Consider the following 16,882-nt stretch of genomic DNA (forward strand, 5'->3'; position numbering starts at 1 on the left):
CGATCAATAGACGTTAAACGCAAGTTTTTTTTTCAAGTCTTTTTTCTTAATATTTTTTAGGAGGGGAGGGGTTGTCACCCATACGTCTGCCGGTGTCGCACTCAAACCGTTTGTCGCACTGGACCCGATTATTACGGCTTCTATAGATAAAACCTAACACCAAATAGACCGCTGTTACCCCCCCCCCCCCCGCCCCCGCCCTGATAACCTGAGGCAGGCAGGTGTCAACCGATGGCGCGCCGGTCGGAGCTGGCGCTCACGGCGTCGTTGTTCTTGCTGCCGTGCGCCGTCGTGCTGGAGCGCTGCGTGGCCGACGGCTCGCTGCTGGCGCTGCACGCGGCGCTCAACGCGCTGGCGATGCTCGTGTGTCTGCCCAGGTACAGTACAGAACGGCCTCACACTTGCGTCATAGACACTGACGCCTTTCGTTCCGGTGGTCTGGACCTCATGCAGCGCGTTGCAGGCGATGCTGCTCCGCAAGCACGTGACTAACCACGCAAAGAGGTACGTGGCCAGCGCCTCCGCGTCGAAAACCGCCCAGTACTGACCGAGTTACGGCCTCTTGCGTCGATTCCGTTGATTCCGTTGCGCAGGGTCTGGCTGACCAAGCTCCACCTGCTGCTCAACGTGGCGGCGGGGGCGCTGGTGGCTGCTGCGGGCGCTGCCGCGTTCATAGCCAAGCGCGACGCCGGCGACCAGCACCTGGCCACGCCCCACTCGTGGGCGGCGCTGGTCACGGCCATGTTCTTCGCGCTCAACGTGTTTCAGGGGCTGCTGCTCACGTTCGAGGGCGAGAAGGCCAACTGGCAGTGGAAGGACGAGACGCACGTGCTCACGGGCGTGCTGGTCTACGTCGGCGGCGTCGCCACCATGCTCTACGGGCTGCACACGAGCAGCTGGGGTGCCCGGAACTTCTCTCCGGAGCGGCAATTCCAGCTCACGGTGCTCGTCATCGCAGCGCACGTGACGCTGCTGGGCAAGTCGCTGGTGCTGCAGCGTCGTGAGAGCCAAGTGCGGCTGCAGAAGGCGGCCAAGGTGGCCTGAAGCTTGTGTCGATACATACAGATAGTAGGTTGAAAGTACTGTTGTTGCTGCTGATCGGAGATTGCCTCAAAATACAATAACACCAGGAGTGTGCAGGTAAGAGTTTCGTGGTGTATAGACAATATGGAAGAGAGTTACCTGCGCACTCCTAATGATTTTTTTTGTATCTTAGATTGGACTCAGCACTTCAGGTCGTGCTCTCGATCCGGAGTACAAAAGCGCATATCCTGGCAGCGAATTGCCAGTATCATTTCCCCAAAGGATGCCCTAGACGATGTGGTATTCCTAATGAGAGTCCATCATCAACATCCGTGTGGTTATTGACGAAGGCAGCGATCCTAGCGACGTCCTCCTTAGCGGTGAACCTCCGGGATGGATGCTCGTTTGCTCAATGACCAGAGATTCGATGCCAACAAAGATTTTGCAAAACAATAAATTTGGCTGAGATTGTCTTGGTGTTGCTGATCTCGTACGGGATATACTAGCTCATCGAATTCGACTAGATCCTGATTTCTATCTGCACGGAGCTGTGTTTTTAGCTCGCAAGATGCTGGGTCTGCAACAGGTTAATTGGCCGCGTCGAGGGCGAGAGCACACGCGATGATCCACGCAGCCATGCCGCTGGATAGCTTCGTCGACGCCAAACTGCTGGGAACGGCCTCTCCGCCTGCCATGTTGACATCATTGACCGAATTTTCAATTGCACTACCGGAGCCGAACGCCGATCCAAAAGCTTGATCACTTAAAGCCGACGCGCCCGACGTGCTCAATTCCGAAGACAGGGCGGAGCCCACTCCGACGTTTTCAAACTCGCTTTCTTGGTCGCTGTTGGTTTCGTCGGTAGTGTTGTCTCTGTGATGAATTGTTGTCGACCAGTTCGAGTAGAAAGGCGAGTCCTCGTTAGCCGCTTCGGTCGTCACCAGGGCCTCGATGGAGGCCGCAATGCTGATCCAGTCATCTCCGTGATCGTTCTCCACTTGCCCCGAGGCAGATTCCGCAAGAAAGTCGGTAGTGTTTGGGTCAGACACGTTCTCTTCACGCTTGAGATTGCGTCCGAGCGAACTTGGACCTGGCTTGAGCTGCTTAGAGGCACACGCGTCTGCTGGATGCGTCAGCGCGAGCAGTAGAGCAACGAAGCGGAGAATAAAGCTCATGCTGGGACGATGGAGTGCAGCGAGTCACGCGGGCTTTTCTGGGTTTAGTTGGTGTTGGTGGGCACTCTTGAGCTCTACACGGCTTGTTTGGGAATGAGCTCAGGACTTGAGAATCGCTAAATTCTTCGCAGTCGATAGCGAGAAGGTACGCCAACAGTTTTATTTCCTAAGCTTACGTTGGACTTTTGGCTCGGCCAGAGAGAAACTCGCGACGCTCTTTCCCAGTGGACAGGCAACAAGAAGCAATTTGAACTTGGAAATCGACGAAGAACGAGTACGGCAAAATGTTCTTCTCGTTCTTTTCAAAGCAACATCTCATCGGCTACGGATACGGCTGCATTCCTAAATAAAAGGGCTACGGGAGCTGCACGACGATCTTGCCGATGTTCTTGTGCGCGTACATGTGGTCGATAGCGTCGGGGACTTGCTCCAGCCCGTGGAATTCCGTGGGGTCGACTCCAGCGAGCAGCTTGCCCTCCTTGATCAGCTTGAAGAGGTTCGCCATGTGCGTCGGGATGATATCGGCGTACGTGCGCAGCAGGAAGCCGCGCACCGTGATGGCCTTCATAAGCAACACCTCGTTCATCGCGCTGACCGTGAAGGGCGAGCGCGGGGTGTCACCGCGGTACTCGGAGATGTGGCCGAACACGATGATGCGGCCGCGGATGGCCATGTTGTCGAACACGGTCTTGAACATCTCTCCGCCGATGGTCTCGAAGGCGATGTCGATGCCCTTGGGGTACTCCTTCTTGAGCACGGCGTCGATGCTCTCCTTGTTGTAGTTGATCACACGGTCGCAACCGAGCTTCTTGAGGTGCGCGGCCTTCTCATCGCTGCTGCATGTGCCGATCACGTGGTTGCCCGCCATCTTGGCCAGTTGCACCACGAACTGGCCAGCGCCGCCGGCCGCCGCCGTCACGAACACCGTCTCGTTGGTGGAGAGCTCGCCACACTCCTTGATGGCGATGGACGCCGAGATGCCGCACACAGTCAGCGGCAGTGCGACGGGGGAGAGCTCCGGTAGCTTGTGCACCGAGCCGACGGGCACCTCCACGTACTCGGCGTAGGCGCCGAACTTGTCGTACACGACGTAGTCGCCCACCTGGACGTCGGACACGTCCGTACCCACTTCCACCACGGTGCCGGCGGCGTCCAGCCCTGTGCCGAAAGGTGGCGGGTTCTCGTTGAAGACGCCGTTGGTCACGTTGATGTCCGTGGCGTTGACGCCCAGGAACTTGTTCTTGACCACGACGTGGCCGGCGCTGGCCCTTGGCAGCTCCGGGTGCGTCACGATCTCCGTCGCCTCGCGGAAGTTCGTGGAGAGCTTGGTGCACAGGAGCTCGCGGTAGCTGGGCATACTGGGATGGGGGGGGGGGGGGGCTTTGTCAGGTTGAAGGCAAAATTAAGAGTGACGGGGGACTTTGCCAGGCATCGGCGCCGTGGGGGAGTATACAAAAAGGCAAGTGTATACGCGATGATGACGCGGACAATTTCGTGTCGAGTAATAGATCTTCGCGCTTCTATGTACTAGGTGGCTCGTGGTTGGCTGAAAATTGTATAAAATTGTGCTGATTGGGTGAAAATGCGGCGGTACACTTGTAGGCGTGGCACTTGCACCTCGAAGATGACGTTGCGCTTTTCGGTCGAACAATCGGCCATTGCTGGGCTGCTGGGCTGCTGACGAGCACAGTAGTTGTCGATCTACAGCCTGCCGGGTTGTCTAGGACACATCTGCGGGTGCGTCCAAAACTGCCGTTGCCATACGGTTTGTCATCTGCATGTAGTCCGCGAGCTTCAGTACTGTACATATGTGGTATCCAGCAGGCGATGGAAGCAAACAACAGCAGGCGAGGCAGCTACGTCGGCGCTAAAACGCAACAGTTTTTCGCGTCCCCAAGGTAATTTGCTTGCATCCACAACCGGCGGCAGCACTGCATCGGTGGTCGTGTCGCTGGACCACCAGAACGGGGAAACTGCTCGGTGATCGACGACGACGGCAACTGAAAACGATGCACGACCATCACAGCTGTCGATTATCTGGCAGACAGAATCTTTCATCGTGCTGCGTGCACTCCCCGCGTCTTCGCTTCGCTTCGTTTTGTCGCGGCTTGCATTTTCGCTTGCTTTGCTTCCCGCTCTTTCCAGCCAGACGAAGGCAGCCCGCAACCGGAGTTTACATTGCTGGTCGAGCAAGAAGCACATCAATTCGAGTTTCCTGTAATCCGCAGTCTTTACACTCGCACCATCCCGGCCCCGTTCCCGGCATAAAGGGATCGTCTCGATGATCGAGGTGCTTGAGATTGATCATGAGCGCATCAACACCCTCCACGTCAACAATCGTGTCGAAGCGGCGACACGTGTACATAATGGAACTCACTTACAATTTACTCATTTGCACGCCTTTTCCAGGCACCCTCCCTCCTCTACGAGCACCGCGCCTCCTTTTCGGTGAACCCCTTGCGCGGCAATCTAAGCTCCCGCATGGTGACCTTGGCGAGGCACGGAATCAACATATATGCGGGAAGATACACTTGGTGCACTGTAGGCTTGACGAATAAATAGCTGGACACCTGGTTCACGCGCCTGGATTGTGGTGTGCCAACTCGAGCGCGGTCTTCTGGTACTGCTGGAAGTGGCGGTTGCAGTAGTTGCAGGTCCGCTCGTACGCCTGCTTCCGGCATCCCGGCACGATGCAGCGCTTGCCTGCGGGAAGAACGGTAGCATGGCTAGATAAGTCAAACGCGTAGAGCGCAGTCAGCCATGACAAGAAGCGCGTACCTCCTCCATGAGCCCAGCACAGGCCGTTGGAAATGGCGATCTTATCGCAGTCTGTCGTCTTGCACTTGGTGCCGCCGCCGTGCGACCAGCAGTAGCCTCGCGACTTGGCGCGGTTCGAGCAGCCCGAGGCCTTGCACTCCAGCGAGCCGCCTGCCACAATGAAAAAAAATAAGTTAGGAAGGGGACTACTAAGCATGACTAGAGCAAAGGGAATAGTGGCAACGCACCATGTCGCCAGCAGCGACCGAAGTGCTTGGCACGACTGGTACATCCATCCGCGGAGCAGCGCTTGCCACCCTGGCAAAACATGAGATAGAACAGTTAGCTCAACGAAGGTGCAGACCGAAGACGGCCATCAAAAGCGGCGACGCACCCCGTGCCTGACGCAAAGACCGTGGTCCACGACGTAGTGGGTGCAGCCTGCGAACTTGCAGATGCGGTTCGCTGGCCGCGGATCCACTGCTTCTCGCTGTACAATGGGGCGCGTCCTCGCCCCGACGAGACCTGGAGGCGTCATGTCCCCCGTGGCGGTGTAGGGGACCTGGTGGGGAAGTCTCGGGAGCACGAGGCCGCTGCGCTTGCGGTAGTCTGTGTTGGTAGGTCGGGCTGTGAGAGCACAAATGTTAGCTGGGTGGTCCTAAGTGTGGATAGTAGCTGGATGCACGTACTCATGAACGAGGCAGAGAACGTTGTTGAATACTGCTCGGGCACAGCGGCCGACCGGGTGAAGCTGGGCAGGTTCACGGTCCTGGCATTCTCCTGGTTTTCGTGCTGGTATTGGTATTGGTACCGTTGTTGCGGTTGCTGCTGAGGGCTGTTGGACCGTAGCACGTCCGTGATGGCCGGCAGTATCGGGGCCCGAGGAGGCGGCAGCGGCGGCAGGTCGGCCAGTCCCGGTCGAGAGACCACGAACTCGGGCTCCGTCTTGACGAAGACGGCCTGCTGAAGCTGTTGTTGGTGATATTGCTGCTGCTGGTTCTGCGGGGAGACCGAGGGTCTCAGCAGATCGGTGAGCACGATGGTCTTCTCGGGTGGAGACCAGGGCTGCATGGGTGCGGGTCTTCCTAAGAGGTGACGCTGCTATAGATGAATGCACTTTGTGGTGCTGAGTGGCCTCTGCTGGTCGCGGGCCAACTTGAGAAGTGCAAGTTGACGTGACCGGGCCGCGAGCGACATGAGGCTCGAAGGCGCTCCGCCAACAGCATAAAGGAGCGACTCCACTTCGTCCGGTCGCGGATGACGAATGCTTGAGGGCGGCGTCGCCACTGTGGAATGCGCGCGCCACCTGGACGTGCAGTGCCAGGCTGGCTCCGCGGTTTACTGCTGCACTTGACGTGCTGGAGCAGCCGAGCCCAGGAAAATAAGGATCCCGAGGCCAGAGACTCGGCGGCGACGACGTGAGTCAACAGGGTGTTTCGTCCGAATGGGTCCTGCTCATGTCCGACATGGCGTCGCCGAATGATGGGGCCCACCAACTGACGGCGCGCCTGGCCCGCCGGAAGGCGGCGGGCATGCAGCTGGGAGTGGAGCTCGGCTTCGAGAGATGAACCGCACGGCCAAGAGGCCACAAGTGAGCTCGCTCGTGGCGTCGAGCGATCAAGTTTCGGCGTCGATCACCCGAGCCGCGCGGTAAGGACGGGCTTGTGTGCTCAACGATCCCAGGCGAAGTGACGTGCTCTCTAGCAGCTTGCTTGGCCTACCACTCTACGCGAAGACTTTGGTGCACAGGTACATGTATCAAGTGCAGACGGCGATGTCTTGACCTGCAGCCAGCCACCTGTGCCAACTTCAGAGAGAGAGAGAGCGACACCTGCCGCAGTCGACAGGTTTACAGTACACCGTACAGGATGTGTACCATAAACTACACGTGGTGTCGGCCATGCGGTATCCATATAACATGAGCATGCGTCGCTGCCAGGGTGCGTCGACCACAGAAACCAGCCGTGCATTCGCGCGCCATGCGGTATCAGAGACCATCAAATCCTCGCGGCCCTGCCAGTGACGGAGAACAAGTTGAAGCGCATCGACCAGTGGGCGGCTAGCAACCAGCGCCCAGATATTAGTTACATGTACACGCGCGCGGGCTGTAGGCCACGAGTCGTGGTCTACAGCCGTGGCTCACGACATGCATGTACACTACACTGTACAGTGCAACAGGAAAAACTAGGATCTGTCAGCGCGCACAACATGACGAGCCTAATTAATACAACATCCGGTCCTACTAATGTAACGGTCGGTCCTGAAGATACAAGTAGCAAGGATCGCCTACGCCTCTTCATGCGACGGTATCCGATATTTGCGCAGAGCTCGTAGCAGAGCTGGGATATCGTCGCCGCCATGGAGGGCTACCTCTGGAAGAAGGGCCGCAAGGTGCCCAGCATGTAGGTGACTGCACCACCGGCACGCAACTTCAGTATTATACTTGTCCGTCGTTGCATTTCTCCATTGACGCGGTCGATATCGTTGTCCTCCGCCAGGAAGCGGCACTACGCCGTGCTCAAGGGCACGATGCTGTCCTTCTTCACCTCGCAGGACGAGGCGCAGCGCTCGGGCGCCGTGCCCAAGCGCGTGCTGGAGGTCGTGGACTTCCGCATCATGCCGGGCACGCCGGCCGCGGACGCCGCCGCGCACCCGCCGCACGTCGTGCTCAAGTACCTGGACGTGGACGGCGTTGGCACGCTGCAGTGTCGCGCCGACTCGCGTGAGGCGCAGCAGCTGTGGCTCGAGGCGCTGCAGCACGCGCTCAAGGAACCGGACCGCCTGGCCCAGGACGAGATCAACGAGGTGCAGCAGGAGCTCCAGAAGGACGCGCAGCGCCACAGCCGCGCCGTGCAGCAAGCCACCGAGGCCGTGGAGGCCGCCGGCCGCCAGCACCGAGAGCAGGCCAACGCCGAGGCCGCACTGCAGCAGAACCGCTTGATCGCCGTCGAGCTCACCACGCAGCTGGACACCGCGCGCGCGCTGCAGCAAGAGGCGCTGCAGAAGCTCCAGGCGCTGCAGGCCGCGCTGGAGGAGGCGAGGCAGCGCGTGCACGCCTCGTCCATCGGCGCGGAGGACACGTCGTCTTTCGACCAGGCCATGGAGGCCGTCGAGCGCCTCGCGGCCAAAGTGGAGGTGGCCAGCAGCGCGGAAGCCACGCACGGCCGCAACGTCGAGCTGCTGCAGCTGCAGACGCAGGCCAACGCGCGCGAGCAGCTCGAGCTCGTGGACCGAGTGCACAAGTGCATCGAGGAGAGCAAAGTCCTCCGTCAGGTGGCGGCCAAGAGCCTCGAAGACGCGCAACGCGCCAAGCAGCGGACCAAGCGGTTGGCGTCCTGGGCCGATGAAGGCGGCGCGGCGGAAGGCGCACAAGCGCGGCCGTCGCAATTGGATCCGCTGGCGGAAGGATATCTGCTCTGCCAGCACCCGATGCGCACCACGATGCACCGACGCTACTACGTCCTCATAGGCAACACGCTGTGCTGGTACGCGGACCAGGACGCGTACACCAACAAGATGGACGCGCCGAGCGGCGTGCTGCACGTTGCGGAGGTGGCCGAATGGGACGGCAAGATGAAGCCCACTTCGCCACTGCGCAGACTCGTGGTGCCGTTCGGAGGCAGCAGCGCCAAAACCAACGCAAACGAGCAGTTTCCGAATGCGTTCGCGGTGCTCACAGTCGAGGGGAAGACGCTGCGGTGCAGCGCGCCGCTCAAGAAGAGCCAAGAAGACTGGATATCGGCGCTGCACGTGGGGCTCACCATGCCTCCGCTGTCTCCGCATCGAGCTCGAGCAGCAAAGTCACGTCGAGACTCGTTCGACCTGCTGGCGTCGACTCCGTTGTCGCCGAAGCGACAGGATGAAGAGACCAAGAAGGAGGAAGCGAAGTCACCAAGTGACGCTCAAAAGCCCCAGGAAGCTGCTGACAGTGAGGCGGAATCGTTAACCTCCGAAGTGGTGGTGGAAGGCTATCTGGTCGGCAAGAGCTCGCTCGAAGAGACCATGAAGAAGAAGTACTGTGTCCTGCGAGCTCTCACGCTGTACATCTTCACCACACACCAAGAGGCCTCGACTGCTGCGATGCCAGAGTCGACTCAAAAGCGGCCTGTAATACGCAGCACCACCTACCACGTCTGTGGCGTGTCGAGTTGGGATGGTCACGCCACGTTGATGCACTATGACCACGGCTTCCTCCTCCAGACAACGGAGCACCAGAGCATTTATTGCAGCGCGCCCAGTCTTCAGGAGAAAAATCGCTGGGTGAACGGCGTGCAGCAGGCGCTGCTCAAGTATCAGCACGACTCGAAGCGCGGCTCAAAACTGTTCGACTTGCCCAGTGAATCCGAAGATGACGAGGACAAAGGTCGTCAGCCCCAGCGTCGACCGTCGTATGGCTCGGCTCGGCGAGAGTTCCTATCAGTCTTGCAACGATACTATGCTGAGTACCATCCAGGGAAGCTGGGCGATGTTCCGATGCTTCTGTCGCGATATCAAGGACGGGAGCAGGCGCTTGTCGAGCATTTGGATCGCCTTTATGGCACGTCGATGGGGAAGGACACCAGTGTACAGGTTATACTGTCAGTGCTGGTGAATCCTGCTCCTGCTCCAGCTTCGGCACCATCGCCACACCCAGCACCTTCGCCTCATAGTACTTCTGCATCAGCAACACGAACGTCCGGGGATCTCACAGACTGGCTCACGTGGAACAAAGACTCGAACCCAAGCTTCTGCGTGCTATCGGGAAATCGCCTCGAACGCTATGAATCGGAGGAGCAGAGATCACCTTTGGCTGTTTTCGTGGTGACAGGAGTCCATGACTATCCAACGCCGTCGCCAACGATGAATCAATCGACTATGACGGACCAGCAGCTCCAGTTTTTCTTGTCGGGCGGATACGAAGTGGAGCAGCAAGGGAGCCTGTCCACCGAGTTGTTGGTGCTCCAAGCAACCACAGCTGAAGCGAAGCAGAAGTGGATGGTGAAGCTTCGGAGTGGCCTCAACACTGCAGCGCCAGCAGAGCCGAGTCCCAAACCAGAACCTCCACCCACCGTGCCCAAGGAGGAGGCAGTGGAGCCTCCTCTGATCATCTCCACCCAAGCTACTACCTTTCAGGAGAAGTTGGTAGAATTCTACGAGCGCCACAACCCGAAACGAGTCGGAGATGTAGACACGCTGCTCTCAAGTTTTGCAGGGCGTGAACGGCAGTTGTTGGCGTCGTTGGATGCAACGTACGGCACGAACGCCAGCTCCGACGGCAGCTTTGCGGCGTTTCTCCCTCAACCATCGCCGCCAAATGCGCGTCCGAGTCCTCAAAGTGTTTCAATCCACCGCGAAGGATACTTGGCCGTGAAGCACCCGAGGCTTGGTGCTTCCTTTCGAAAGTGCTTTTGTGTGCTGGAAGGCACAAAATGGCAGTGCTTTGACAGCAGTGTAGTGGCGCACAGTGGCCGTTCGGCTCTGCTTTCCGATGAAGTCGTGAGTCTGCACCCAGTCACTGCCAAGCTCGCAGAGACGTTGGCTTTCCGCCTAGAAACTCAAACGAACGGAGTCATCATGCTACGTTCGGATGCTGCTGAGATCGTTCACGACTGGATCCACGCGTTGCGTGCTGCGGTGGCGAATCAACCAAAAGCTGTGGATGTTGGGGCGGAAGCCACAGAGGAGAAAGAACCGGAGAGCTCCTTCCAGCAGCTTCGGGCGAAGATCGTCGCTTGCTACGAGAAGCACAACCCGACCAAGGTTTCCGACGTGGATTCTCTGCTCCGCTCCTTCCAGGGACGGGAAGGCGCTCTACTTGAGCAGATCGACACAGTTTACAAAAGTAATCTCGCGACGGACCCCGTATGTACGTCGTTGTGCGCTGAGCTCGCTGCAAAATATGCTGAGGAGCACCAGAGCGCTTCCCCGGCCAAACCAGCAGCCGAAACACCAGCGAATGAAGCGATTCTGATGGAGGGGTACCTCATGAAACGCGGCCACAAGATCCCGTCGATGCGGAAGCGATACTGCGTGCTCGTGGGGAATGAGCTCTCGTACTTTGTTACGCATGATGACAGCAAGAATCCTGGAGGGGGAGCCACGACGAACCCGCTGGGCAACTTTCGTGTTGAGGTCGTGAGCGACTGGCATGGGAAAACCGCAGCTCATACCTACGAGCACGGAATGGAGCTCGAGACGACTGACGGCAAAACTTTCTTCTGCGCTGCATCATCGGCGAAGGACAAGCAGCATTGGGTAGATGCACTCCGACGTGGCATCACTCTTGCTCGCAGTGAGCAGCGACGAGCTGAACTTGAGGGTGACCACGATAATGGCAGCGAATCCGAACTTGAACGACAGCTACGAGATCAATTCCGAGAGAAGTTGGCAGACTTCTACCGCGTCCGAAACCCAGCGAAGCTTCCGGACTTGGATTTGCTGCTGAGCTGCTACGCGCAACGCGAGTTGGCGCTGCTGCAGGCTATTGACGAAGCCTACGGAACAGGTTTAGCAGCGGATGAAAGCCTGCTATCGTTGTTGCCACCTCTACCGGAACAAGCAACAGCTCTCGCGACTCTCAAGCTGGACGGATACCTGAAGAAGACAACGGGTGACAACACCAGTTCGCTTTGGAAGCGCGCGCAGACTGTGTACGTCGCGGTAGACGGCCTGACGATCAATCTCTTCGCTACTCGTGAAGGATTCAAGAGCGGAGGTGCTGGTCTGGGAGAAAGCATGACTGTCCTGGCCGTGAAAGACGATGACGGTCGCCAAACTGCTGCGAATCGCTTCGCAGTGGAAACGAGTGACCACGAATGGCTCCGATTCGAGGCTCGCGATACCATGGAGAAGCGTCTGTGGGTGCAGGTGCTACGTGCAGCATTGGACACGGTGCTGGCTCAGAGTTTGCTGGTCGACGATGACAGAATGGACCCGAGAGCTCGAGCCGGCAGTGTTGTGGTTGACGCAAGAGGTTTCTTGCTATTGAGACTGGACTTCGACTGCGCGCAAGAAGAGCACTGGAAAAAACGAGAGGTGGCTACAGCCATCGAAGAGCGCGGCGTAGCTCTGGAAAACGGGAACGAGTTCGTGATCATCAAGTCGACATCGTCCGAGAAAATCGGCGCGGAACAGGCTCGATTCCGAGTCGTGAGCACTCGCGCCTGGGTCCCAAGTGCTCGTTGTTGGCCTGTGACCGCTAGCAATCGAGCGCCGCGCTTCCCGTTCCAGATTGTGACGCAGGAGCAGTTTGTCTTGAGCTGCAGCGCCGCCACTGACGCCGAGCGAGCCAAGTGGATTCGTCAGCTTCGTCTTGGAGCTGAACAAGCTGCCGCGCTTGAAATGTTGGAGGAGCAGCTATTGGAGACCACAGCGCCGATGTCTCCTGGTCGCAGAAGCTTGGTGGATAGGCGAGAACGTGCGCTCAACGATGAAGGGGAGGTGGTTGTACCTGCTCAACCTGTAGTTGTCGTGCAAAAGGAGGAGGACGAGCCTCCGATGACAGGATACCTGTCGTTCCGACTCGCTCAGTCTCCTGTCACCTCCGGAGAAGCTCGTCATGCCTCCCAAGTGCCGATTCCTCACGAAGGTTTTGTTGTATTGGACATGCGCGCTCACATTGCTGTGTATGAAGACGAAAGCGCGTACTACCGTCGAGGCCCACCAGCTTGTGAAGCCCAAGCCGTGGAGCTGTTGTCCGAGGGTGTGTCCTCGATCGCTGTATCGACGCACAGCCCCAAGACGAAATCAACGCTTCGTCACTTTTTCCCGGGGGCGAAGGAGGTGGTTCCTTCTTCGTTGGCGTTCGCTGTGCTGCTTCATCCGTTGAAAGGCGACGGAAACGCGTCTGCAGACGACATGAACAACGACCACGACGAACACACCGCCATGCTTGAGCTTTTCCCCACGCTCCCATCGCAACGCGATCTCTGGATGGAGGCCTTCGCTAACCGCATAGACTTTGCCAGAGGTGAGGCGCTGCTCGCCGATGAGAAAATCATGCTAAAGCTTGAACGGGACGAAGAAGTGCAAGAAGTTGTCGAGGTCAAGAAGGAACAGGAGTTGAACGACGCTGAAGGTGGCGAGGATGAAGACAGCAGCGGAAGCGGCGACGACGACGGCGCCGACGACAGCGGATTCGAAGACAAGCCCTTGGCTATCGACGTCTCGGAAGAAATTCAAGAGAGGTTACCAGCCGAGAGCGAGGTGGCAGCCTCCTTTGTCTTCCGAACGGCAGCCATGGAGGGATTGTTAACGCCGTGGCAAACTTCGACGTCTCCGATCCGCTTGCCTGGCAGCTCCAAGATGAAACCCATGATGTCCGTGTACGCCGTCCTCATCGGCTGTCGCTTGAGATGTTATTCTTCACGAGAAGCTGCTGCCGGTGCCGCCGCTGCAAAATCCTCTCGAAATCTCCTGGCGACAGCTGAAGACGAACCTCCGTCACTTGATGTTGAGGTCGTAGCGTGCACGCCCTGGGAAGCACCAAATACATCTTGGCTGACAATCGGCAAAGAGAACGAGAACTTGGGTTTCAAGATGGAAGTCAAGGGCTCTCGCCACGGCACCTGCTTCACAGTGCTGACGAGTGAAGCCAAACACCAGTGGATCCAGGCGATCCAGCACGAACTCAACTTCGTGGTGGCTGAGCGATCGTTGAGCATTTCGGAGCGGCAGTTCACTCAAGAAGTGGCAGCTCATCTCGCCAGTATCGCTGCAAGTACTGCAGCAGCGGAAGCCAATGTCGCCGGAGCAAACACAAGTTCCACAAAGATTGAGGGTTATCTGCGAGTTCGACACCACAACTTGGGCTCCATTTGGCGGAACCGCTTCGTGGTGCTTGAAGGGAGCAAGTTGTCCATTTACTCGGAGAACCACGACGAGGGAGAAAGCAAAGGCGACGAGGACAACTCGAATACCGCAGTGGAGGAGCACGAGCTCGTTGGGGTGGAGAAGTGGCGTCCAGTGTTCACCACCATCGGTCGGAGTGGCGGTGGCGGGCTGAAAGGCACAGGCTTCCGCATCGAAACGAGTAGCGGCGTGTACTTGGAATGCACAGCGACCACTGCGGACGAAGCTTCACGCTGGAGAACTGCGATCACTGCTGCCACGACGAAAGAGACCACGGGAAACACAGTCTCACGTGACGCCACGCTGCCTTACATCCCTGGAGCTCGCATGGAGGGGTACCTCAAGCTGAAGGACCCGCAGAAATCCGCCGAGAAGAAGAAGACCATGAAGATGAAGCCGCTGAAGCTCTGGAAGACGCGCTACTGCGTCGTCATGGGCTCCCACTGGCTCGTGTACGCGAACCAGTCGCAGGCCATTTCATCCGGAGAAGCCCCAACTCCCGTCGCAGTGTATGAACTTGTGGGAATCACAGTGGCCGAAGGAGAAGACGAAACCTCTGCGAACGAGTTCTCCATCCACGTAGTTCCCGGCAAACACGTCAAGTGCAGAGCGCGTTCGAGTCTGGAACGCAAGCGATGGATGAATGCTGTCGAGGATGAAATACTTACCCAAGCGAAGACCAGCGAGACCCTTGAGCGTTCAATGAAGGAACGGGAGGAGAAATTGGCGGCGCGTGAAGCTGTCAAGAGCAAGATGCACGAGGTGAAGACGGACGCTCGACGCTTGTCAGAGCTGCTTGGCGAGGCGATAAAAAAGGCTCGAGAGGACTCGGACACCGACTCCGACTCGGACGCGCATGGCAATTCTTCAGGGGAGGATTCGTCACTGCGTCAGCGATCGGGACCGGACTACATCGACGGCAGTCCGGAGAGTTCACCGATGCGACGAAACGTGGGGGAGTCCGCCTTCGCGTTCGACACGCTCGACACCGTGAAGAGCTCGGACGCCAACAAGAACGAGCCTGCCTCGGCGTTCATGAGCTTCTTCGCCTGCTTCTTCCGCTGTGTCCCCTTGAACTCGACCGGTTCGGCCGGCAGAAACGTCATCGCTCCGCTGGGAATCCCCGGCTACCCGTCCACCGCTGCAGCTTGCAACGCGCAGTACACGTGCGACTACTACGAAGACGACGGCTACCGCGGTCTCGCCAACTAGTAAACCGCAAACCCCTGCACAAAAAAGAAAAAGAAAAACTAGGCACAGTTGATATGGATGTTATACAGTCAGGATCTAGGGAGGTCAACACGATAACGGTGCACCCTCCTTCCTCTCGTTAGCGTCTACGCCGTCGCAGCCGTCGTCGGGACCTCCGGGACAACTCCACCACCAACACCCACGCTGTCACCGACAGCGACAGCGTTGAACTCGCGCAGCCTGTCGAGATACGTCATGGCAGCTTCATTGCACCACGACTTGAGCTGGAAATTGCCCTCGAAGAAGGCGCAGTGGCTGCCCTCGCCCGTGGCCAGCAGCATGGCGTTGGGCTTCCTGCGGAACTCGTGGTACGGGATGGTCTCCTTGGTGCACACGGGGTCGTCCAGCGCGTTGATGCACAGCAGCGGCTTGCTCAGGTTGTCCACGTCTCGCATGGGGTTGTTCACCCGCCAATAGGCCTCCAGGTCCGCGTACCCGTGCATCTTCATGTACACGTGCCGGTCGAACTCGCGGATGCTGGTGGCTCGCAGCGCGGCCGGGACGTCCACCACGTCCTCCAGCTCGGCCTTGTGTCGCAGCAAAAATGACTTCAACGTGAACGTCATGAGGAAATCGTACACCGGGTTGATCCTGCCGCGGCAAAAAAGGTCGAACGCGTTGTAACCGGGAGAAATGAGCACCCCGGCACGAAGTCTCGACTCGTCCCCGAGCTCACACAGGTAACTGCAGAGCAACCCGGCCCCGGCCGAGCACCCGATACCGTAGAGCTCACTATTAGGGTAGTTTTTTTCCACGTGGGCGATGGCGTGTTGCAGGTCCTGCACACACCCGAAAGCCTGCAACTTTGGGGTGGCAAGTTTTAACCCGCCGTGGCCTCTTTTGTTGAACACCACGGGCCGAAACCCGTGGGCCAGCGCCTCGGCGCATAACGAGCGCATGTTGTCACTGCACCCCACGAGGCCGTGCATGATGATGGCGATGGGGGCGTCCTGGGAGAGGGGGGTTGCCTCGATTGCCCAGTCCAGAGAGGCCTGGCCGCCGTCTTTGAAAGTTAAGATGTCTCTCTTGTACTGCACGGGGGACTGCGGCACCAGGAACGTGAGGAAGCACTGGATGTGCGAGTTGGTCCACCACGTAGGCGTGTAGCTGTCCAGAATAGGCTGGAGGGCCTATAATGGGTGGAAATGGGCATGTTGCCAGGGAGAAAGTTGGTTAGGGGGTGTTAACCGTTTAGGTAGGTGTTAAAAGGGGTTGAGGTTTTAAGGTACGCACGTTTGTCATGAACTCGTTGAGCTCCGACTTGCCGGCCACGATGCGCTTGGTCATGACGGAGCGGGGACCCGTGACCCCGCGCGCGGCCAGCAGCGCGCAACCCGAGATCAGCGCGGCGGCGGCGGTCATCAGGTAGCTCCTGCAACGGTTAGAGCGGCAACACACCCGGTTAGTTGAAAATGGGAAAAAGTTAAGGTAATGCAACACAGGTGTGCACATTTCGGAAGCGGCGAGGCGCCACGCGGCCCACGTCGAGAGGAAGGTCACGGGCACGCGGAAGCTCGCCATTTGTATGGTGCTAACCGCCCTCCAGTATAAGACCCTCTCTCTCCGTGTTGCCGTCCGGAGTGAGAATTGCCGAATGAGCGACAGGGATTCGCTGTGTACTCACTCTTTCGAGGCCGCGGTCGCCACGGAGCTGAGCATGTTGCCGCCTGCCTGCCTGCGCCCTCGCCGCCAAGAGGGGATCTGACGCCCCGCGCGCCGTTCACACGACCGTTTTTTAATGCGGTGGAATCAGGTCAGGGTATAGTGAAACCAAGAGAAGAATGCGGTGCCGGAATCAGACGTGGTGGAGTCCGTTGGCCAGAAAACGAGCAGAAACGAGCAAGCGA

The 16,882-nt window shown here is 58.4% G+C and overlaps 6 protein-coding genes across 7 annotated transcripts; 2 read left to right on the plus strand and 4 right to left on the minus strand.

Annotated features, from left to right (window-relative positions):
- Window positions 1-231: 231 nt before the first annotated feature.
- IUM83_17563 (Cytochrome b561/ferric reductase transmembrane) lies at window positions 232-1,315 on the plus strand (the record flags this gene model as incomplete). Its single annotated transcript, XM_067942519.1, has 5 exons — window positions 232-377; window positions 454-504; window positions 594-1,035; window positions 1,105-1,140; window positions 1,217-1,315. 5 exons carry the CDS (start codon window positions 232-234, stop codon window positions 1,313-1,315), a joined length of 774 nt encoding a protein of 257 aa, XP_067787316.1.
- A 295-nt stretch (window positions 1,316-1,610) lies between these two features.
- IUM83_17564 (uncharacterized protein) lies at window positions 1,611-2,198 on the minus strand (the record flags this gene model as incomplete). Its single annotated transcript, XM_067942520.1, has 1 exon — window positions 1,611-2,198. The coding sequence occupies one exon, from the start codon at window positions 2,196-2,198 to the stop codon at window positions 1,611-1,613; it is 588 nt and encodes a 195-aa protein (XP_067787317.1).
- A 355-nt stretch (window positions 2,199-2,553) lies between these two features.
- IUM83_17565 (putative alcohol dehydrogenase) lies at window positions 2,554-3,555 on the minus strand (the record flags this gene model as incomplete). The annotated part of the gene is made up of 1 exon (XM_067942521.1): window positions 2,554-3,555. The coding sequence occupies one exon, from the start codon at window positions 3,553-3,555 to the stop codon at window positions 2,554-2,556; it is 1,002 nt and encodes a 333-aa protein (XP_067787342.1).
- A 1,218-nt stretch (window positions 3,556-4,773) lies between these two features.
- On the minus strand, window positions 4,774-6,026 carry IUM83_17566 (WRKY transcription factor 19; the record flags this gene model as incomplete). The annotated part of the gene is made up of 5 exons (XM_067942522.1): window positions 4,774-4,901; window positions 4,977-5,126; window positions 5,204-5,273; window positions 5,350-5,582; window positions 5,645-6,026. The coding sequence occupies 5 exons, from the start codon at window positions 6,024-6,026 to the stop codon at window positions 4,774-4,776; spliced, it is 963 nt and encodes a 320-aa protein (XP_067787319.1).
- A 1,287-nt stretch (window positions 6,027-7,313) lies between these two features.
- On the plus strand, window positions 7,314-14,996 carry IUM83_17567 (Pleckstrin homology-like domain; the record flags this gene model as incomplete). The annotated part of the gene is made up of 2 exons (XM_067942523.1): window positions 7,314-7,357; window positions 7,454-14,996. The coding sequence occupies 2 exons, from the start codon at window positions 7,314-7,316 to the stop codon at window positions 14,994-14,996; spliced, it is 7,587 nt and encodes a 2,528-aa protein (XP_067787318.1).
- A 125-nt stretch (window positions 14,997-15,121) lies between these two features.
- Window positions 15,122-16,694, minus strand: IUM83_17568 (putative serine protease family S33; the record flags this gene model as incomplete). Of its 2 annotated transcripts, none has more annotated exons than XM_067942525.1 (3): window positions 15,122-16,165; window positions 16,269-16,407; window positions 16,660-16,694. In XM_067942525.1, the coding sequence occupies 3 exons, from the start codon at window positions 16,692-16,694 to the stop codon at window positions 15,122-15,124; spliced, it is 1,218 nt and encodes a 405-aa protein (XP_067787344.1). The 2 variants fall into 2 exon arrangements, with proteins under 2 accessions (XP_067787344.1, XP_067787345.1); XM_067942524.1 differs by lacking the exon at window positions 16,660-16,694 and adding an exon at window positions 16,486-16,556.
- Between the last annotated feature and the right edge of the window lie 188 nt (window positions 16,695-16,882).

The sequence above is a fragment of the Phytophthora cinnamomi genome (assembly GCF_018691715.1).
Source record: "Phytophthora cinnamomi strain GKB4 chromosome Unknown Contig61, whole genome shotgun sequence".
In the NCBI taxonomy this organism is placed as follows: domain Eukaryota; phylum Oomycota; class Peronosporomycetes; order Peronosporales; family Peronosporaceae; genus Phytophthora; species Phytophthora cinnamomi.